This window comes from Fulvia fulva, chromosome 6, assembly GCF_020509005.1.
Source record: "Fulvia fulva chromosome 6, complete sequence".
NCBI classification, from domain to species: Eukaryota; Fungi; Ascomycota; class Dothideomycetes; order Mycosphaerellales; family Mycosphaerellaceae; genus Fulvia; species Fulvia fulva.
Window position 1 is genome coordinate 1,781,569 of NC_063017.1, and position 21,584 is coordinate 1,803,152.

General features: G+C 51.0%; 9 protein-coding genes across 9 annotated transcripts; 6 read left to right on the top strand and 3 right to left on the bottom strand.

Annotated features, from left to right (window-relative positions):
• Window positions 1-4,151: 4,151 nt before the first annotated feature.
• CLAFUR5_06878 (uncharacterized protein) lies at window positions 4,152-4,931 on the top strand (the record flags this gene model as incomplete). The annotated part of the gene is made up of 1 exon (XM_047906026.1): window positions 4,152-4,931. One exon carries the CDS (start codon window positions 4,152-4,154, stop codon window positions 4,929-4,931), a length of 780 nt encoding a protein of 259 aa, XP_047763907.1.
• A 1,043-nt stretch (window positions 4,932-5,974) lies between these two features.
• CLAFUR5_06879 (uncharacterized protein) lies at window positions 5,975-6,589 on the bottom strand (the record flags this gene model as incomplete). Its single annotated transcript, XM_047906027.1, has 1 exon — window positions 5,975-6,589. The coding sequence occupies one exon, from the start codon at window positions 6,587-6,589 to the stop codon at window positions 5,975-5,977; it is 615 nt and encodes a 204-aa protein (XP_047763906.1).
• Window positions 6,590-7,020: 431 nt separating this feature from the next.
• CLAFUR5_06880 (uncharacterized protein) lies at window positions 7,021-8,302 on the top strand (the record flags this gene model as incomplete). Its single annotated transcript, XM_047906028.1, has 5 exons — window positions 7,021-7,244; window positions 7,317-7,551; window positions 7,664-7,840; window positions 7,930-8,140; window positions 8,193-8,302. The coding sequence occupies 5 exons, from the start codon at window positions 7,021-7,023 to the stop codon at window positions 8,300-8,302; spliced, it is 957 nt and encodes a 318-aa protein (XP_047763439.1).
• Window positions 8,303-8,564: 262 nt separating this feature from the next.
• CLAFUR5_06881 (uncharacterized protein) lies at window positions 8,565-9,358 on the top strand (the record flags this gene model as incomplete). The annotated part of the gene is made up of 2 exons (XM_047906029.1): window positions 8,565-8,709; window positions 8,772-9,358. 2 exons carry the CDS (start codon window positions 8,565-8,567, stop codon window positions 9,356-9,358), a joined length of 732 nt encoding a protein of 243 aa, XP_047763440.1.
• Window positions 9,359-9,667: 309 nt separating this feature from the next.
• On the bottom strand, window positions 9,668-9,853 carry CLAFUR5_06882 (uncharacterized protein; the record flags this gene model as incomplete). Its single annotated transcript, XM_047906030.1, has 1 exon — window positions 9,668-9,853. One exon carries the CDS (start codon window positions 9,851-9,853, stop codon window positions 9,668-9,670), a length of 186 nt encoding a protein of 61 aa, XP_047763441.1.
• Window positions 9,854-10,110: 257 nt separating this feature from the next.
• On the top strand, window positions 10,111-10,927 carry CLAFUR5_06883 (uncharacterized protein; the record flags this gene model as incomplete). The annotated part of the gene is made up of 2 exons (XM_047906031.1): window positions 10,111-10,127; window positions 10,345-10,927. The coding sequence occupies 2 exons, from the start codon at window positions 10,111-10,113 to the stop codon at window positions 10,925-10,927; spliced, it is 600 nt and encodes a 199-aa protein (XP_047763442.1).
• A 210-nt stretch (window positions 10,928-11,137) lies between these two features.
• On the top strand, window positions 11,138-11,731 carry CLAFUR5_06884 (uncharacterized protein; the record flags this gene model as incomplete). The annotated part of the gene is made up of 1 exon (XM_047906032.1): window positions 11,138-11,731. The coding sequence occupies one exon, from the start codon at window positions 11,138-11,140 to the stop codon at window positions 11,729-11,731; it is 594 nt and encodes a 197-aa protein (XP_047763435.1).
• A 318-nt stretch (window positions 11,732-12,049) lies between these two features.
• On the top strand, window positions 12,050-13,102 carry CLAFUR5_06885 (uncharacterized protein; the record flags this gene model as incomplete). Its single annotated transcript, XM_047906033.1, has 1 exon — window positions 12,050-13,102. The coding sequence occupies one exon, from the start codon at window positions 12,050-12,052 to the stop codon at window positions 13,100-13,102; it is 1,053 nt and encodes a 350-aa protein (XP_047763436.1).
• A 6,305-nt stretch (window positions 13,103-19,407) lies between these two features.
• Window positions 19,408-21,567, bottom strand: CLAFUR5_06886 (25S rRNA (cytosine(2870)-C(5))-methyltransferase; the record flags this gene model as incomplete). The annotated part of the gene is made up of 2 exons (XM_047906034.1): window positions 19,408-19,538; window positions 19,590-21,567. 2 exons carry the CDS (start codon window positions 21,565-21,567, stop codon window positions 19,408-19,410), a joined length of 2,109 nt encoding a protein of 702 aa, XP_047763437.1.
• Between the last annotated feature and the right edge of the window lie 17 nt (window positions 21,568-21,584).

Consider the following 21,584-nt stretch of genomic DNA (forward strand, 5'->3'; position numbering starts at 1 on the left):
GACCTAGTTCTTCTAGAGTGACAGTATGTTAGAGCTAAGTTTCTTCACCATTTTCTTAAGTTCTTCTATAGAGGACTTCTCTCTTAGTGTCCTCCTTGAAGTGGGTAGTAGAGTTCTCTTCTTCTTGATATATATTATATTCTAGGAAGATAGTAGTTAGGAATAAGATCTAAGGACCTTTCTTGCCTTAGGCAGACTAGGGCAGTCCTTGATTAGATGATCCTTTTTATAGAGAAGGCAGGAGAGTAGTCTTACTAGACCTAAGGGCTTGACCTAGGTGGGTACTATACTATACTTAGCCTTAGAGGGATCTAACCTAGCTTCTTAAGCTTCAAGGATCTTTAAGGTCCTTTTATGATCTATCTTTAGCTAAGCTATAATAGTATCCCTAGCTATATAGTAGTTAGGTAGTAGTGAGCTTAAGAGCTAGGTCATCCTTACATTGGCTTTCCTATAATACTAACCCTCTAGGTTAATATTAGCAATCCTTTTTCTAAGAGAAACTAGGTGTGTCTATATAGATCTAATAGTGAACTCTTCACTTATCTCAAAGGTCACAAATTGCTTTATAAGCTTATATATATAGGTTAGTAGCACCTAGCTATACTTGTTCTAGAGATATACCTACTTCTTAGCAGCTCTTCTAGATTTATATAAGCCCTTAAGCTCAAATTCATCTTCTTCTATAATCCTACTAAGGATACTAAAGTTATACACTGTATTGTGTCTTGTCTATATTAGCGTATTAAGGATCTCTTTAGTTATAGCCTCTTCTTAGAGTTTTAGAGTCTTGCCCTTAATGTTGTTAAAAGACACTTCTATTAGGTCATCAATTGTAAAGAATGCTAATAAGCTCTCTATCTTATATCTCTAAAGGTTGAACTATCTCTTCTAATTGTCCCTCCTAAGAATTAGGATTTTGCCTCCCTTCTCCTCTATCTTCTCTTAGTATAAATCTATAATAAATTGGATGTAATGAAACAAGGTGTGTATATTCTAAAGTAGTGGCTTAGATCCTACTGAGGCTTCTAGTATAGAATAGGAAAGTTCGTAGGTATAGATACTAAGGCCTACTTAGTATCGAACTAAGCTCCTTAATAGGATAGACCGGGTAGACTTCTGATTCCTAGATGTTTTCTACTACGATAGTAAGGGATATAAGTAACCTATACTAATATAGGTTGCTCTTATTCCTACATAAACCCGGGCTTATAACCTGTTAAACAGGTACGGGTAGATAGTAGCGGAGTAGAGTAAGAGATCAATCTTTAACTAGCTAATAGCACGAGCATATAGCAGTATATTAGGAACCAATGTGTTAATTGTATTAGATGTCTATCTAAGCTAAAGGGGAGAGAAGGTATCTCCCTACAAGCTGAGTCATCGTAGATGCCTTAGGCTACCAGATCACTTCCTAATTGTTGACTCCCTTTGAGATACTATATCTTAATAGCTATTACTATATCCGTAAGGCTATTACTAAGAATAAGATCACGGTTAACTAGATTAGTACTAACGACTATGTTATTAATAGGTTTACGAAGGCCCTAGATCGATCTTAGTATACCGACTTTATATAGTAGCTTAATATAGCTAACTATAAGGCGATAATTACCGATATTAATATCTAATTAATAATGATTCTTAGCCCTCTAATCAGACGATAGTAATACTACGCTAATCGACTTAATTTAACGGTTACTATAGTAGTAAACCGTAGTGTTCGTAGTAGCTAATAAGCGTATACAAAATACTCTTAACATTTAGTCGACGTATCGCTATACCGGTACTACCCGCGCTACTAATAGTATAACAATAACGTACTTTACTACCGAGCGGGCTATACTACCGAGCGGGCTACTTTTGCTAAGAACTGTACTACTTCTACTTTAATTGCGACGGTATCTTAATACGACGACATCCTATAGAATCGTTACTAGGAGGACAATTCTTCTTTAGATTCTTCGCTATCTAGCGAGTCTACTTAATAGGTACGTACGTTATGCCCCGACTCGCTATATTACTTATAGCGTCGTAGCCTTAGTACTAGCCGAACACTATCTAGCGACTCTCTACTTACTTCCTACCTCCTAGTATTCTCTAGAGGTATTAATTACGACGCCTTATCGAAGGTTAGAGACCCTCTAGACTGAATATACTTACGCTTTCGTGCTTTCCGCTATATAAGGGCCTTATTAGACTTACGTAGCTTACTAATCTCGCTTTATATAAGAGCTATCTAATACGCTATCTCTCTACTCCCTCTCTATTGCCCTATTAAACGACCCTCCTCTTTCTACTACGCCTTTCTGAACCCGTAACGACGCTCTAAGACGTAATAACAGCTATTATTAACCCTGTCTTATCGAAGTTATAGGTGTCCTAGTTAAGGATGCTATACTTCTCCTTTATATTACGTATAAGTAAGAACTACTTCTCGATAACGTCTAGATCTTCTATTAGGGCTTACTAACAATTATATCTACGTGTTATACGAACCTTTAGCTCACGATACCGTCTAATGAACCTGTCTATCTAATTAAGACTAGCGGGCTTAAGACTCTTCTCTTATAGTAATAAATCGGCTATTGCTCGTATACTAGCCTTTAATAGCGGGAAACCTCTAAGATCTAGCTCGTGTATATACTCAAGTATTACCCTCTCTTCTAGCTCTATAAGCTTCTTCGAATTGGGCTCGTAGTCACCCCGAGGAGGTCGTCTATTCAATCGATACCCTAGTATAGTTCGAGACGCGTCGTATACCTTTATAGTAAGTCGATTCGTAATTATCGCGTCGCGTTTCGTAGCCTAGACAGCTAAGGTCAGTTTAGCCTCGTTTAAAGACAATACATGCTGTAATAGTAGTTATATAGCTATATCTGTAGAAGTGGTATAGTTCTTAGTAAAAGTGGCCCGCTCGGTAGTATAGTCCGCTCGGTAGTAAAGTACGTTATAGAGGACGGTAATATAGTAATAGCAAATGACAGTATACTTTCTTTAGTATATATATACCTGTTCTAGTATCTAGAGCCTCGTTATAGGGGTGACTTAATGCTAGGTCCTATTAGTTCTTTAGATGCCAAGCCTCTAGCGTGCTTTCTTCCTTCCGTATTCGAGCTTATCTCTCTTTCTTGCTTTCGTAGATCTTCTTCAATACATCAATCTACTCACATTATCTAGCTTCGCCGTGTTCCTCATGCCCGACCAGAGCCGACCATTGAGGAAGCTGAGATCACAGAGCGGGACCCATGTGTACAATAGAACACGAGGACTGCGCAGCGCTGCAGCAATCCAAAGCCCAATCTATACACATATACCATAAATGTGCTGTAGCGTGTGAGACCCGCTATGGTACCGCGAAGCGACGAGCTGAGCATGCGATATTGCGACTATAGTCGTGAAGACTGAAGACACGTTGTTGTGCGGCGTGCCTAAGGCATATCCGGCTTTGAATTACGACCAATCACAACTCAGCTTGGCATCGTCCTCGAGCCCAATATCGCACGCTCACCACTGCCTTCGCAATACTGCTCTCGCTGACATCGTTGACCTCCGGTCGCAAGCTCCCTACGGTACGACTAGCGCTCGAACGTAGCTCAGGAAATGGTTCACTTCGCGAATGAAGTTTGCGCTCCTCTCAGCCATCATTCTCGGCACCATGTGGAGGTTAGAGCGTCTTGCAACCCCTGACGATGCCAAATTTGCACTCGATCGCTCCAACACACTTGATATTCCAGCCGGGTGATGGTTCCGTGGTACCAGCAGTACTGTTGTCCATTGAACTGAATGGACAACGAAAGTCATTGTTCTGTCTCCCTCAATCGTATGATGACGGCGCTCGTGGCTTTCTATTGTCGACGACTCGCTCTTTGTGCGGTCCAAGGCTACATCACTAGCACTGCACATGCACAATGGCATTGTCTCCCTCGGCAATAATGTCATACTCGACACGACAACACGTTGAGCTGTCGACAATGCTCGAGGCCAGTATATAAGTAGCGTCTGTGGGCGCCCCTGGACACATTCCATCAGAGCCAAACACCACTGCAACTCGACACTACCGATTGACTCACCACAAGACTCTCTGACAACAGAAACCGACTAAGCAACACAGCAAAGACCCACGGCATCCCAGAGCCAACAACAACAACATGTCCGACACCCCAAACATCGACGCCTACCTCAGCAGCCGCCGCTCAGGCCGCCGAGGCGCCATCTACGACGAACCTGATATCAACACTTTTGGTGTGTCAAGCGGCTCCTCAAGCCGCCGCCGCTCTACCCAAGCTGACCCTCTTGACTCTAGCTACTCTTCCTCCTACATGAGCAGCAGCTCTGGCCGCCGAGGCGCCGTTACCGACAATACGTACAGCGGCGGATACGACAGCGGATACAGCGGCGGATACAGCGGCGGATACAGCGACGAAAGCTCCCGCGATCAAATCTTTCGCGAGATGTTTGATGAGTCGTCTCGCGGCTCATCTAGCCGCAGAGAGACAGAGTCCAGCCGCTACAGCAGCTTCGACTCCGAGGGCGAAGACCCTTTCGGCAACCGTCGCAGTAGTCGTCGCTCTCGACAAGAAGACACCATCGACGCTTATGATCGTGCTCGCGGGTACGACATCGGCGCTGGTGCTCGTGAGCCGTCTGTCTACGATGCGCCTACATATCGAAGTGCGAGCGAGTACGCGAGAGGCTCTGTCGCTGATCCGCCATCGTACTATTCACGCGGCACCTCTGGGACATACGATCCTCCACCACGCTACTCCAGCTACGACAGCCGTAGTTCGTCCAGAGAGCCCACGCAGTATCCGCCTTCGCGCAGCAGAGACTATTATGGCGGTGGGTCAAGCTCCTACGGCGGTGGGTCAAGCTCCAGACGTAGTGATGGTGGTGATGCTGACTACTACATTCGCAAATGGCGCCGATAGTGGCATCGTCTGCATCAAGACCTAGCAGATGACATGCTCCCTGTCATCTGATGAGACCTTCTAGGATGGCATCGTTTGCATCAAAACCTAGCAGATGACATACTCCCTGTCATCTGATGAGACCTTCTAGGCTGGCAACATTCTTCCCTTCTCCACATCCAGGCTTGGACATAGATGCCGACTGCAGGTCAGCGGCTGGCTGGTTGATTTTTGGGAAGCGGGAACTAGCGTATTAGAATGCAATGTAACATATCTCGGCTGATTGAATCATGTCCTTCTCATCGTATACTTAGCATACTCTGATGTTTTGCTCTCGTGCGAGTGTCATAATCTCGTCATCGGCCCCTGTCTTGCTGGAAAGAAGATGCTGGAATACGATCTTCGCCGTGAGCTTGTGGCTGCATGACCCCGACAGACCGAATGCCACTATTTTCCCATCCTCAAGCCCTTCTTCGGTCATCTCCGGCACTCTAGGTCTGCTTTACTGTCGCTGTCCTTCCTTCCCACTAATGCAGAGTGATCTGTCAATATGGCAATGATGGGACACTTGTGAGCAGCTCTACGAGTCTGTCTTGACCCGGCTGTCCATCTTGTGGATCACAGTCGTACTGACGAGAACATGTTTCGTACCGATGGCACCAAACATGACCTATCCTGTGGCTGCGACGCGAGAATTGTTCAAATTCTCGTGAGAGCAGGGCCTACCCTTTTCACACCTACTGTGCTAAGGTAACCCAATGGGTCACATCCGCATTAGCACATGCACGTCCTCCTGCATCGTGGAAATCCTGCCATCAAAAGCTTCGACTGCGCATTGCCTGTGTTTGCGAATATTCTCTCAGCAGCGACGCAGTGTTTTGTGTTGATCGTGAATGTGGAAAGTGCACCTATACGGTCCAGCGCATCCAATGTTTGGAAGGGAAATGCAGATGTGGTGTCGGCCTGTCGCGGTATGCCGTCATAAAGTAGAGAAGCGGAGCGGTATCCTAGCTTGTGCCATGCTGCGTGGCCTGTCGCTCTCATCCATGGATACCAGCAGAACACTACAGCTTTCCCTTGGCTCCCAACCACATGCCCTCTGCCACAGCATGAACGACGCCACCTTCGCCTTCAACGACGCCTTTTGCCCAGACTTTGCGGCCGTTACCTTCCACCTTTGTGACCCAACTTCGCAGCATGACACTTCCCGGTGTTTTGATGGGTTTCTTGTAGCTGATGTTCAACTGCACGGTGAACATGGTGCTGGTCTCGGCCGTCTGGCTTAACGCCATACCTACGACACCACCAAGCGTGCTGTCCAGGATACAGCCTATCACACCACCATGTAGCAGATTCGGATGCGCGTTCAGATCCTTGCCAAAGGTATAGAATCTCCTCACTTCAGCTCTGTCTGTCTCGGATTGTGGGAAGCTAGACGGGTCTGAGGCGGTGGACGGTCGTGAAAGCGAAAGCAGATGCTGGACTGTGGAGTCTGTGTTCCATGTCCTGCCCATGAGTGTATGACCATGCCCGCCATGTGTTACTTCGCGGGACATGGAGACTATGCGGAATGCTGGGTCCTGGAGGGTCGGGCGAGTCCATGGCTGTGCTTTGAAGTGGTCGACGGTGGTTTGGTGGACGGTGGAAGGGATTTCCTTTTTCGATCGGGGCGTCGACATGGTGATTCGGCGAGGAGTTTGTACTACAGCGAGCGCTGCCGAACGAAGTCCACTCTATGCATGTGAGGGGTTTGTCGTTGTTCTGCAACTTGCAAGACACCAAAATAGCCACCAGATCCCACGTCATCGGGACAGGGGTTTCGGCGCGTGTCTTGGTCGCGACGCCTATGAAACATTCTTCAACCAACCTCCACATCCACCAACCAAGCACTTGCCAAGCTTCCTGCTAGGAATCCATAACCGTTGCTGGTGGGAAAGTCGGTCGCATATGCCATATGCGCTGATCGATAGGCTGAGTATCACTTCTCGACTTTACTTTCTCCATCTGTGCATCATCAACAGCATAACAAACAGCACAACCCTCGACAGCAAACCGCCAACGCGCCCATCACCAGCGAACCGACCACGATACAACGCGACACAGAGACAGCATGGCCTTCGACGAGATCACGGTGGACTGCAAGAGCGCCCCGAGCAGTGCACGCTCCGACGCTGGCGTCGCTGGCGCCGGTATCCTGTTGGCCTTCATCATCACCGCCGCACTGGCTCTGCTGTTGAGCGCCTTCATCGTCTTCTCGGAAGTACGCCCCAATAAACAACTGGCCAATCCGCGCACGCTGTTGCGAAAGATTCTCAATGGACTGTCGGATCAAATGTGAGTGTCGCTCTCACTGCACGCCTTTCTCGGAGCAACCGCATCACGCGCGCCGCCCACTAACCATGGCAGGATCCTCGAGGGAATCCTCATCCAGGCAGTCGGTCTTGCCCGCGTCAACGACATGATACCCTACCACTTCTTCATCATTTGGATGTTGAGTCTACTGTCTACCGCAGCCAACTTCGCCTGCCTGCTAGCGTTGGTACAAGATTACAAGAGAGATTGGGTTCTACGTTGGCTAAGGCAGTTTGCCATGTTCGTCAACATGGCGCTGGGCATAGTCTTTGGCATATTCGTCCTGGAGGTGAGTGAGTGCTTCGTGCAACCTTTGCCGAACGGCTTCTTTCACGAAACCGCCAGCGACTGTGTTCCTTGTATGGCCTCACTTGAAGCTTCGAACCACTGACGCGCACTAGACCAACATGAAACAACTTTCACCAACCCTTCCCATTGCTTGCGTGTGGCAAGAACATGCAAGTTCGAGCCATGGCCAAGGGAACAAGACCCTCAGTGTAGTCGGCACCATCGTCGTCATAGCCGCGACCGGTATCATCTTCCTCCTGGGCACATGGTACCTACACATGCGGAAGCAGGTAAGTGGAAAGCGCGTCGCAAGCCTTATCCTGCACAACGCCATTTGCTTGAGCATTGGAGCGCAGCTGACATGATCGTGACTCAACAGTGGTTCGGAGCAACCATACGAAGCGCTGCACTATTGGCATTGATGGCCATGGCAGTCGGTGCGGCTGTCCGTGTCTTGATGGTCAGCCAAGCCTTCGGAACTCCGTCTGCGCCACTCGAAGACAACGGTGAGAAGGTGTGGTCATTTGGGCAGTTATTGACAATGTTTCTGCTCTTACTGCCATTCGTGAGCGCTCTCGAGATCTTTCGAGGTGAGTACAACAAACTTATATGTAAGGGACATGCATTCTGACTGCAGTAAAGGAGAGGTGCAAGTCCCGCGGACGGATCTCAACGAGGACTGTGATCAGATGCCACTCACTTCATCCAGTGGAGGACGCTACAATTATCAGCCCAACCCGCTATTCAGCTGATTGAACAAGTCGGAGCGACACATTGCATGTCGCGTGGCCGCTCATCGCTGCGACACAGCATGCAGGTGCGTAGGACGTCAGCGCACGATTTCTAGGCTGTGCATTGCCTTGAGTCCAAGCAAACTGCGTAATGCCAAGAGTGGCCAAGGGTGGCGCTGTGACGACCCCATGGCTATACAAAGGCCTCGAACCTGCGTCGCATTGTCTTCTGGCCACAAAGGAGACACAGTCATATCAACGACTTTGACGGAGATACTACAGGATGACCACAATGATGACAGAAATCAAGACACCTATCAAGACTTTGGACAATTACGATACGCTATCACTGGCGGAAAGCGAGCTGCCTCCTTATTCTGCTAAAGCTTCTTCATCACTACGCTCTCGCGAGTACCGCTTTCACAGAGGTGCGTGGAATATGCGGACCGCTCTGCCTGTCAGGATTGCAGCTAACATCCGTGTTCTGCAGGCAATGGCATAACAGGTCGTGCTAGGATATCCGGGCCAGATGGAACGACACACAGCCTCGATGCAGACATACATCGTAAGAAGCCATCGACGATACGCATCAACGCAAGCAACAACTCGACTGGAGGGTTCCTGGCCTTCCCGAGCACACACAATGACTTTCAGATCAACACACCCATCCCGTACGGCTCATCATCACCTCCAATAAAACTTACACAGGCCCGCGCACGGGTAGGACATCCACACCCAGCATCATACAGCTTCACACTACCCAGCAGCAATCGAAAAGTAGTCTGGACGCGGTCGAACAAGCTGGGTGCAAGCCCGAGCTACCAACTCCGAGAGGAAGGCTCCAACAGCTTGATGGCGAGTCTGCATCTGGTACCTGGCCTGAAGCATCAAGCCTCGTTACGTTTGTACGAAGATGTGAGCGATTCTTGGGATGAGACGGTGATACTGCTATCGTTTGTGGGAGTTCTGACCAGACTGCACCTCAAAGGCAAAGATCCTCCGGAGGCGAGTGGACAGAGAGGAAGGTGGAATGGAATGTGGTTCATGGCTATCTTAGGGTCGGCTGCGGTAGCATAGTTGCTTTGTATGATGATACCCCTTTTGCGCTGGCGTATGCGGTGCGCTCGCCGCTTCTGTCTGCGCTCCACGTCTCAATACTCTGGCACCCTCAAGTCTTCCACAAGGCTGACACACTTCGACGCCTTCATGCCCTGATGACGATGGCCCTAGGTGTTGGTGCTCTCGACTATGGCGCAGACAATCGCGGTGTCTAGATCAACGACACGACGCAAGCCGATTTCGTTTGGTGCTCGACAGCGACATGGAGGTGTAGTGAAAGTGGATGTAGTGGTTGTTTTGGATTACGTAATATTCCACATCAGAATCTCAATCTCCAATCTTCCTCCTTACACCAGAACTCCGCGTCTCCTTCTTCATCTGCAACAATTGGACCAGTCCATCACCCATCTCTTGCTCCACGGCGTGTACATCCCTCTCCTCCACCCAAGGTTCCACCTGCTCGCTGAGCTCCCGCGTCTCATCATCACTCCACCCAAATGCATGCTCGTCCATGTCCTTCTTCCACCCTTGAACAGCAGGACCCAAATGAGAAACAAAATGGCTGAACGTATCTGACAGACCTTCGGCACGGAGATCTCTCGCCACAATGATGTACTTATGGCCGGTTCATGCCGAATCGAAAGCCCGGCGGAGTTGACAGTTTTCCCCGACCGCAAAGCATCGTCAGCTCCTACTTCAAGATCTTTCTTTCAAGATCGTGTTTGGACAGGTGCTCCGCAAAGGAGCCGCTGGCATATCGCGCGACGATGATGTCGCCCGCATCACGGTCTGATAGATTCTATATATACATGGATCTCGGATGAGTCTGCAGTAAGGTTGCTTTGTACTTAAAGCTATACTGTACTGTCAACATTGGTTTGAAGACTTCTGACACCACATCGAACCTTCCTATCATTCATCATGCCACAACACCAAACAGTGACAGGCGTCTATGGCCCTGGCACTTACACTGACACGGAATTCACACCCGTCCCATAAGAAAGCAAACGACTCTTGAGGTACTTCGCAGAGAAGACGCCAGGATTCAACAGCGATGCAGACTTCTTGGACAATGCCGACTTTCACGGACAAGACCTACCACTATTGCCAGGGCCGATCAAAGCACAACCGCTAGCGGCAGTGTTGCAGGGTATGATAGGCCTCGCAGGCAAAGAAGTCAACGCACTCCGTGGCATCGACACGGGAAGAGTATCTGTCGACACAGACCTGGCAGCACTGCACCCCGCCACGGTCGGCCTGGTTGAGATCGATGGCATGAAGTGCACCGAGGCCCAAAAGAGTGGTCTGCTCCAGAAGCTTGGCCTCGATGTCGATCAAGGCATAATCTCCAAAACACCGATGCGATTCCGATCATGGGCCATCTTCCCTACCAGAGAGAAGAATGTTTGTTTCCAGTTCTTGAGCAGTCTCGGTCCAGTTGGCTACCTCCAGGTCTTTAGCCTAGACGCAGACGATGCAACAGTCGAGACCAACGAGGAAGCGTACGAGAAGATCAAATCGGTCACCACAACGCTTTCCGCTCGTGAACTTGAGCACATCTGCATCGAGCGTGGAGGGAGACGATGATGGGCAAGGTGCTGGCAAAGCACCCAATGATCAATTACAAGCAGATCAGAGGAACGGATGATCTCCCACCGGTACCTCTACCGAAAAGCTCAGACAAGAGACCGCTAGCCGGTGTCAAAGTTGTCGAGCTCTCGCGTGTCATCGCTGGACCAGCAGTCGGGCTTCGGCCTGGACGACATCGTCGAGCTTGCCAGAAAGCGTAACAGGGGCATGGTCTATGTTGACATCAACTGCTACGGGCCGGATGGGTACCACGCCGAGAGACCTGGGTACCAGCAGATCGCCGACTGCGCTTCAGGGTGCAGCTATGTGAATGGCAAAGCATACGGCTTGGAAGAAGGCACTGCGGTGTTACCGTCGCTGCCTATCGCAGACATGCTGACCAGTGCTGTGGGCGTACTAGTGACCCTACTAGCAATCAGAGACCGCACTACGGTCGGCGGGGCATATCACTCCCACGTGGCACTTGTCTCTCTTGATACTGCGCAACTTGAGCCCGAGGTGGGTCTGTACCCGCCGCAGATTGTCAAGCAGGTGCAAGACAAGTATCAATGGGCGCCGATGAGACCGCATCATATGGTTACAGATCTGCTTGATATCATGATTGCCGGCTGGAGGCAGAATTGTGATGTGTTGGATCGGAGGGAATACTACTCGGAGTTTGAGACGATGTTTGGTAAGAGTCATAAGATACTGAACTTGCCGTTCAAGTTTGAGAGTAAGGAGGCCTCTTCAAGGTGGACGCATGGGCCAGTGCCGAATGGTGGGCATCCAGGACAGCTGCAGTGGCTGCCTGTGTCATAGAATGGCAGGAGGCTGTTTTGGGTGTTCAATATCATTCAGTGTGATATAGCATAGGTACCAGACCGTTCTTGCGATGTTGATGCTTGTCCAATGCCATTCGTGGCTGTGCAGCTGCGAGTCAGTGCGGCTGAAGTGGGCTGGGGTTTCCACCACTTCACGTCAACGTCTTGCCGAACCCCAGCTGAGACCAACGAATCCTTCGGAGACTAGCACATGCTCAGCATATAAGAGAGGTCTCTTTTGCGCCATACTTTGGTGGTATTCACGGCTCACACCACGGCCTTGTCGTTGGCCGCACGACAACGACCCGCCCAGGAGATGGCTACTACGGCTCCGAACACACTGCTCGGCCTCGCATCTGAACTTCGTCTTGCCATCTTCGAACAAGTATTCCGCTCCATCACCATCGACATCGAGCGTGGAGAGCAACGGGTCGAGCGCACCGTCACAACACTGGACCGTGAAGACGACGAAGACGGGCCACAAATCTCCATAGCAGAGAGCGCAAAGCGAGGCCTGTCACCTTTGCCATCCACGCCACACTCAGTGATCAATCTCAAGCTCGTCAACCGGACCTTTGCGAAAGAGATTGGCGATAAGTGGCACCAGCAAGTGACATACCACTTCCCCTCCACGGTAGCCTTTATCGATGTGCTCAGCCAATGGCCCAAGGAGAAAATCTCATCCTTGAGACACGTCCATGTCTGCGACACCCCATTACCTTTATACCCCATCGACCAGCCAGGCTGCTACCACACCCACGACTTCAGCGCTGCGCCTCCGCTTTTTCCCGGCCTGGCACTTGACACACTGACAGTTGAGAACATCTGGCTTGAACCGAATGGCAAACCATTAGATGGGTGGTGTCTTAGTGCCACGTATCATGCACTTATGGATCTCGTGGACACGAGCGGGTGGAGACACTTTCACTACCAGTCAGGCATTTTGGGGCTGAAGCCCAATCAGTTGCGGGATATCGAGAACAAGATTGCAGAGCTGAAGGCGGAGAGGGGTGAGGATGACTTTACATACAGCTTTCGTCCCCTTCGACCACAGCTGGAAGGCTTGGACACACTTTCAGTCGATGGTACGATTACGAGTAGCGACACAGAAGAAGAACGTGCTCAGATCTCGGAGTGGTATGCAGAGCATCCGGAGGTGGAACCACAAGGTGCTTTCCCGAGCGATGTGGTTGAGAAAGGTATTGCGTTCCGAGCCAGTCGAGGGAGCAGAGCCAAGTATATCGAGACTGGTGAGCGTCTTGGGCCGGTCTTGAAAGGACTTATGGAAGTCATGACGTGGAGTCAATCGAGGGCGACCGACGAGTATCTTGTTGACGATGGTCTAGACAATGCGACGGGGCATCTATGAGCTGAGCCAAGCTTGTAAGATTGCTGGCGAGACTGGCCTCGACATGACTTAGCGACACTGCTACCAGTCGAAAGCAAGAATGTCAGCAAGATGGGCGCTCAAGAGTATGCATTTTCTGATATAATTGATCGAAATTTCGGTTGGGACCATTACATGCATGCACGACCACGCGCCCTCCCTACTCGCATGCATTCATACGCAGCTTCGCGCCGCCATCTCATTGCATCCGTAGACCTCTAACTTACTTTATCCGTCCCTCTGCGGATTCTGTCGACCCAATAGTCAGATCCGCTGCACCTCCTCACCCTCATCGCCTTCGAGGTATTTACAAAACTTACACATCTCGCCACGTTACCATCACCACAAAGATACTCCATCCCACAAGCGTAACGACTCGTTTCCGACGCGGGCCATTAGTTCAACTCTTACATTGATTACACACACCAGTGATTTCCTACCCCGTTGGGACAAGTCGCCCTGCCCCGACACCCTACTTGGGCGGAGACGAGGGCTGTGAAGAGGAGTGTCGTGAGGAAGGTAAGGAGTTGCATGACGGTCGGTTTTTATGCGGTGCGGCAGTAAAATGATAGGCACGAGCCGAGAGTCGTGCTTTTATATAAGAGTCACAATATATAACCTGCTTGATAACCCTACCTACTCGACGCGTCGGCTCATCGATCTCTGCGCCAAAACAAGACACATTCGAAAGCTCTCATCAAGGCCATTCCAACGATATACAAAGCAGGCCACTGCCCCTAGGACTGAGGGAGTTCTACCTCATTCAATCTGGACAGCTTGAAGCTCTCTTCACCCTGTTTCTTCAGCTCCAAACGCCGCGGAGGTGCCTAGCTACATTAGGCAACTCCTAGGCAATGGCAGCCCAGGCTACGGCACTAACGGCGCCTACGGCCCTACAGGCGAAGCCCCCCCAAGACAACTGGCAGCAACTTATAGAGGACGCAAAAAGTATGGAAACTAACGATCAGCTCCCTTACCGGTCTCTACAGGTAATGATCACTCAGCTACGCACGGCGCTTATACTGTCGTATCACCGAGGGCAACAAGAAATGAGGACGACGTCCTAGGCGATTAGCAAGGCCACCCGGAATCAACACCCCTATAGCTAGGCATCGGTCGCGGCATCGATACCAGGCCCCCGCCCAACGCACGATGTAGTTACGATCCGCATTGTAGCAAAGGAAGACTAGGCCGAAGTTACGAAGCTATCGAACAAGGAGCTCGCCTAACGAATCAACCAACTAGGGGTGGTCGCAGTGAACCAATAGTCTAACGGCACTCTACAGATCTATACTAGCTCTACTACTGCTAGGAGGCACCTAGAGGCACAGCCATAGTGGGCATCTAAGGTTGCGGCATCAGCGAAGGTCTTAACGAAACAATTCACGATCCTAGTCCACGACATGCCTAAGGAGTTTGACCTAACTAACCAGGGTCACCTACGCGCTCTCTAAGAGGACAACCCGGTCACTCTTAACTCTCTAATCCAGAAGGCGACTTGGCTCTATAGGAAATGGCCAGAAGGCAAGAAGGCCTCGGCGCTAATAGTATAGCTACAAGACGCGAAAGCGGCGGATCTAGCGATAGAACAAGGCCTGGTCTAGCAATACAGCCTCAAGACAGTAGAAAAGCACTCCTTATCCTTTCGTGTCCTCTAATGCTTCAAATGCTAATAGTATAGACACCAAACTTACACGTACACAAACAAGCAGGCCTGCTCGAACTGTGTAGGAGACTATATGTCTAGGGACTGTACATCGACTACGAGACGGTGCGCGAACTGTCCGGGGTACTACCTATCGTATAGTACGGAATGCCCATAGCGGAAACTAGCGAAAAACAAGGCAATCATAAACAGAACCGTCGCCCTAAGATTCTACGGCGACCGTAAGGCTAGCCTACACCGGAACTAACTAGCGGCGGTCGGGCACAAGCGCCCTAGGGCCGAGAACGATGTAAAGGATGCGCAACCTAGGGCGTACGGGAGGCCACGTGCTCTACTAGCTACGGCGAGGGAATCTAACTAGGCCCGGCTCCCCTTTAGTACACAGCCGATAGGCGTAGACCAGGACGCACAGGGTAGTAGGACATAGGACGATATAGAGGAAATGATTGTCGATGCCGATAACTAGCCTCGACACGCTTAGTATCATCTAGTATAACGTCAACTATAGCAAGGATATAGTCTAGAACCATTTCCTACACGAGGCGGACCCGCGCGTCCACTACGTCCTTGCAATCCAGGAGCTATAGATTAACCCGCACCATAAGAGACCAACGACCTACAAGTCACTAGGCTACACGACATGCCTACGAGGCGACGGCAGACCCCGCACGTGCTTCTATGTCAGTAAGGACATACTAGAATCCGACTGGGAGGTTGTGTACTACGTAGACGAAGAAGGCGGGGGCGATATTACCTCCCTCTACGTAGGTAGTACCTGGATACATAACCTATATATATAACCGCTAGCCTCGAGGTCTAGCCGCGACCTAGGGGTCTATAGACACCTAGACAGTGCGCTTAAGAGACAAGGGTGCCATATCGTAGTAGGAGACTTCAACATACACCACCCTTCCTAGGAAAGCCTTATATAGCCGCACCCTATAGCCGACGAAGTACTCGACTTGATAGCGAGCAACGCAATTGCCCTTAATACCCCGAAGGACCTGGGCACCTAGAAGAGAGGGGGACTCTAAGGCACGATCGACCTCTCCTGGATCTCAGATAGCCACTACTACACGGTAACCTACTATAGGATCGAACATGAACTCGAGGCGTCGTTAGACCACATGCCAGTCAGGACCTCTATTACGACATAGATACAACGCACACCAGCGGGAACCCCTAAGCCAAACTAGGGAAAGGCCTACTAGGCCAACATCTAGGCGTACCTCGATAACTCTAAGAGGCTAGTCCAGATCGCGTAGCAGCAATACAACAGTAAAGACGAGATAGACGAAGCAGTCTAGGGGTTGACAGACGAAATAAGAAAAGCGACCTCACTTCACGTTCCGCTTACCCAACTAACGACATAGTCCAAACTATACTAGACGCCGGAGTGCACTGCGGTAGTAAGAGAAGCAAGGAGAGCCCGCCGGGTGTGGACGAGCAGCTATAGCGAGGAGGCCTAGAACGTATATAGGGAGGCATGCCAACAGAAGAAAGCTATAATACGAAGGGAGAAAGCAGTCGGCTAGAGGGCTATAGTGGAAGAAATCGCCGGCAAGCTAGAGAGGATGTAGAAGCTAGCGAAATGGGCCCGACAGGACCCTACACAGGGCCCCTCCTTCTCTATCCTAGCGCTACAATCGCCTAGTGGCCCGGTTAGCGACCCCGAGGCCAAGGCGCGTCTACTAGCTAGCAAGTTCTTCCCGCCCCTAGTCGAGGCTGATCTAAGCGACATAAACAGCTCTACTCCCCTAGCCCCTAGCATCGCGGTCTAACAGGAGGTGTCCGAGGGAGAAGTTGCCGCTGTGCTAAGGAAGTTGCCGGCGAAGAAAGCCCCGGGGCCGGATAGGATCCCAAACGAGCTACTAAAGAAGTGTAGAGATCAACTAGCCCTAGCAGTTGTAGCGATCTTTAACGCCTGCCTACAGACCGGGTACCACCCGATAGCTTTTAAACAATCGACGACAGTGGTCCTACGCAAGCCGCAGAAGGAAGACTATACGTAGGTAAAGTCGTACCGCCCAATTGCGCTCCTTAACACTCTTAGGAAGGCGCTTGAGAAGCTAGTTATAACGAGACTCTCCGAGGCGGCAGAGGAACACTCCCTACTCCCGGACACCTAGATAGGTGCGCGCCTATAGCGATCGACGCTATCCGCGATAGAACTTATCACCTCTCAGGTAAAGGCCATCTGGTATAAGAATAGGGACAAGGTGGCTTCCTTACTTAGCCTAGACATATCGGGAGCCTTCGACTACGTGTCACACCCGCGGCTACTCTACATCCTAAGGTCGAAAGGACTCCCTAAGTGGCTTGTCAACTTCGTACGGTCCTACCTCCAAAACCGTAGTACGTCGATCCTGGTCGGCCAGTATAGAAGCCTATTTCAAGCAGTCTACACTAGAATCCCGTAAGGCTCAACGCTAGCACCTATTCTGTTCCTCTTCTTTATAGCGACGCTGCTCCCAGCCCTAGAATCCCAGAACACCGCTACGAGCGGCTTCGTAGACGACACAAACATCCTAGCGTGGTCTTCCTCGACTAAGGAGAACTATAGGCTACTAGAAGAGAAGCACAAGATCTGCGAGGACTGGGCTAGGAGGCACGGGGCTCGGTTTGCCCTAGAAAAGTACAATCTGATACACTTTACGCGCCGGCCACGGTTCTACAATATGTAAGCTTCTATCCAGATATAGGGGCACACGACTAACCCGGCAAATTAGCTTAGGATCCTCGGACTATAGGTAGACCCGGCGCTACGGTAGAGGAAGCACGTACAGGCAATATTACGGAAAGCTGAACAGAATATAGCATCATACCAGAGGCTCACTACGTCCACATAGGGGGCGGACTTCCGGCAGTCACGACTTCTATATACGGCTATTGTACGGCCAGTCCTTACCTATGGCAGCCAAGTGTGGTCCTTAGGCGAGAGGGCCTGCCCATCGAAGGGACTCGTCGCGCCGCTAGCGAAGATCTAAAACCAATGCCTAAGGAAGGTCACCGGGGCATATAAGTCGACACTAACGAGGATGCTTAAGCACGAGACCGCTATACCGCCGATCGACCTATATATCCAGGGACTACGGACCTCCTACTTAGGCAAGTCGGCACAGTACCTAGTATAGAAGGTTATCGCCAGTACAGTCGCAAGGGCCCGCGAATCAGTACTAGCGTATAGGGGCATTCGACCCGGAAACGAGCCGAACTACCGGGTAAGGGACGAACAGCTAGCAACACAATAGGAAGGTAAGAAATCGTTTGTAGAGCAACTATGGAAAGAGAGGTGGAACAACCAGGTTGTAGGGCATAGTGGACGCCCTTAGCTAGCGGGACAACCTAAGGAATGGTTAGCTACAAAATCCGCGGTCAAGCACCCCCCGAAGCTCATCCACTACCGCCTTACGAGGGCACAGAGTAGCATAGCAACCCAACTGCGAAGCGAACACATCGGCCTCTAGGGGTACCTATCATAGAGGAAGGTTCCAGGATACACGAATACTAGCTGCCCCTGCGGCTATCGCTCCTAGAACGTACGGCACGCACTCCTCGTCTGTCCGAGGTGGTCGCTAGGAAGGGGGGAGTGGATGGCAAAGGCGAGGAACCGGACGATTAGGGCACTTCTTAACAACGCTGAGGACCTACGGCGTATTACGAACTGGATACTAGAGAAGGGCTGGCTAGAACAGTACCGCCTAGTAGGAACAGTGCAGGAAGAGAGGACACGACGCAGCGCGACGAGACCGGCTGGGAGCGGGGGCTAACGGGGTAGTGACATGGACTACGTACGTTCAGAGGGAAAGCTAAACTAGACAAGGAGTAGTCGGGGGCGGGAAGGGTTTTCACCTATTCGGGTTTCCCTTTGTACATAACAATAGATATATACCTGCATAGGCCGGATAGGGTCCTAGAACAGGGGAATGACAAATCTATCTATATAAGAGTCGATAGGTCTCTCTCACGCGGCCGCATGTGGCTTGCAACAAAGGGGTACCATTATGGCGGCCGATGTTGCTCCGTCTTGGGTATTGGTAATGACCACACGCCAACACTCCATCTTCCCGCTCTTACAACCTCCCAACGTACCATCTGGCCCGCCACACCGACGCCTCCCCCAGTTCCACAAACCCTCTATATCCGATCCGGTATCTCCCCCCTCTGCGGATCCTAGAATTCCCCGAAATCAGCTCCCATCATCCTGACCCTCATCGCCTGCGAGGTTGTATAAGAGAACTCACACATCTCGCCACGTTCCCATCGCCACAAAGATACCTCTCTCCACAAGCGCACCAAAGAATCTCCTACATCAAACATATAAGCGCCACGAAGCGAGCTCACAGGCGGTAGTAACGGGACATACACCACTGGGACAAGTCGCCTTGCCGCGACATCCTGCTTGCGCGGAGACAAAAGTTGCGAAGAAAAGAAATATGAGGATGGCGAGGAAGTGCATGGTGGACGGAGTAGGTAGGGGTGGAGGGTAAAGGGGCGAGCCGAGGAGAGTCCTATGTACTCGATCAACACCTTCCGTATGGAGGGAGTGCAATGGACACCACTTTATAGCCGGTGTTCCTCCGTCTTGGTTGGTTCCAGAGTGCTGGTGGGCACACCGTCTCTAGTTCAGGTTTGCGGGCTCTTTCCGCGCCCATACGAGCATCGTCGCTCCAAAGGCTATAACCTGGAAGTAAGACCATGCGGCGGTATATCCAGAGAACGCGAAAACAGTGCTTATCCTGAGCAAGACAGCTGTGTGGAACATCTGTACAATTCTTCTGCCAGAATACTATCTCGACAGACTCTTGACAGCTTTACTTTTGCTCGCCTTGGGGTCGATACCCTTCTTCTTCAACTGCTTCTTCAGACTCCTCTCGATGATCTTTTCATCTTCGTCGTCGTCGAAGCCACCGAAATCATCACTTGCACCATTCGCTGCATCACTCTCTTCCGTGATTGGTACATGCACATCTTCATCGTCTGCGTCCTTCTCGGTAATACCACCATTCGCATGTTGCTTCTTCTCCTCTGCGCTGCCTTGCGCCTTGACAGCATTCGCCGGTGTGGGGCCAGTCTTCTTAAGCTTGGCGATGAAGAAGCCGTCGACGTTGTATGCATGTGGGTAGTATCGTCTTGTCTCTTTCATACTCGGGTGAAAGCGCTTCGATTGGTATCGGGTGAACCCTTCCTTACCGAAGACAAGGCCTGTCGGTACCAGCTTCACGTTGGGTCGCTTGTTGAGAACGTATTGCACGACCTGCTCGTCCTCCTCGACTGTGACTGAACATGTACTGTAGACGATATAGCCTCCAGTCTTGCTCGCGTGGTCCACAGAGTCGACTGCTGCTAGCAGAAGCTGTTTCTGAAGATGCGGTAGGCGGAGGAAGTCGGCTTCGGTCTTATTCGTCTTGACGCTGGCATCCTTTGCAATAACACCAGTACCCGAGCAAGGCGCGTCGAGCAGGACTCGGTCAAAGCCACCCATGACCTTGGGGAATTCCAGAGCAGAATAGTTGCACACGATCGTATTCTTGACGCCGAGTCGGTGAATGTTACCAATCAAACCCTTGGCACGATCCTTGTTGGCGTCGTTGGAGAAGATACAGCCGGTGTTGCGCATGAGTGCCGCCAAATGTGTCGTCTTTCCTCCTGGAGCAGCGGCCATGTCGAGCACCCTCTCGTGCTCTTGCGGTGCCAGAGCCATGACTGGAAGGAAAGACGACGCAGCCTGCAGGATGTAATGTCCTGCCAGGTACTCTGGAGTGGCACCGAGCGGCACTTGCGACTCGAAGATCTGCAGACCGACTTTGGACCACTTCCCGACAGGCTCCAACGTGACACCTCTGTTGATCAGCGAGTGCGCGAGATCTCGCCTGTGTGTCCGTAGTGTATTTGTGCGGATGACCATCGGTCGAGGCGTTTCGTTGGCGTCGAAGAAGGCCAGTGCTTCCTGCGGCGGGAACAGCGAATACAGCTTCTCGGCCAAAAAGGGCGAGTATCCGTAGTATGTGCAGATGTCGTTCAGCAGCGCCTGTGTATAGTCTGCTCTGCTCTTTCCCGGTTCCGCCAGATCCTTGAAACTGGTCAAGACACGCACCGTCTCTGTGATGCTCGTTCGCAGCATCTGCAAGTCTGGTGCGAGCATACTCGACTTGCCATCTTCTTGGCCCTCGTCCAGGTCTGCCTCGATGTTCGTCTGCATCGCATCTTGTCGCAATTCTGCTTCAGCATCTGCGGCATCTTGTGCTCTCTTCTTGTCCAACTTCCTCGTAAGACCGGCGATATTGGCAGCATTCAGCTTCTCCATGCCATCGTCTTCGTCTTCATCGTCTGACCACATCTTCTGCTTTTGCACCTCGTCGTCCGAGTAGTCGACATCGTCGTCTGAGCCCGAAAGTGCATGCTCGAGACGGCTCGCATCGCTGCCATATGCATCATCGTCCAGGTCAAGGTCAGCCGTTCCTACTCCGTTCAGCTCGTCCTCCAGCACATCGGCGCCGTCTATTGCGTCGCCGCTGAGATGTGCAACATCGTCGTCGTCGAGCTCGGGCTCTGGCTCTGGCTCTGGCTGTCGCTTCTTCGGCGCCTTCGCCGCTGGCACAGCCTTCTTGGCAGTGCCATTCGTGGTCGGCTTCTTTGCAGGCTTGACTTCAACCGTCTTCTGCTTTTTGATGGCGCTGTCCGTGGGAGCTACCGACTTTCGCTTCTTCGTTGAGATCTTCGTCTCGTCTAGCACCTCGGGCATGCCCTGCTTCTTGTTCATGCGACGTCCGGCACCCATTTTGCTAAGGTTTACTG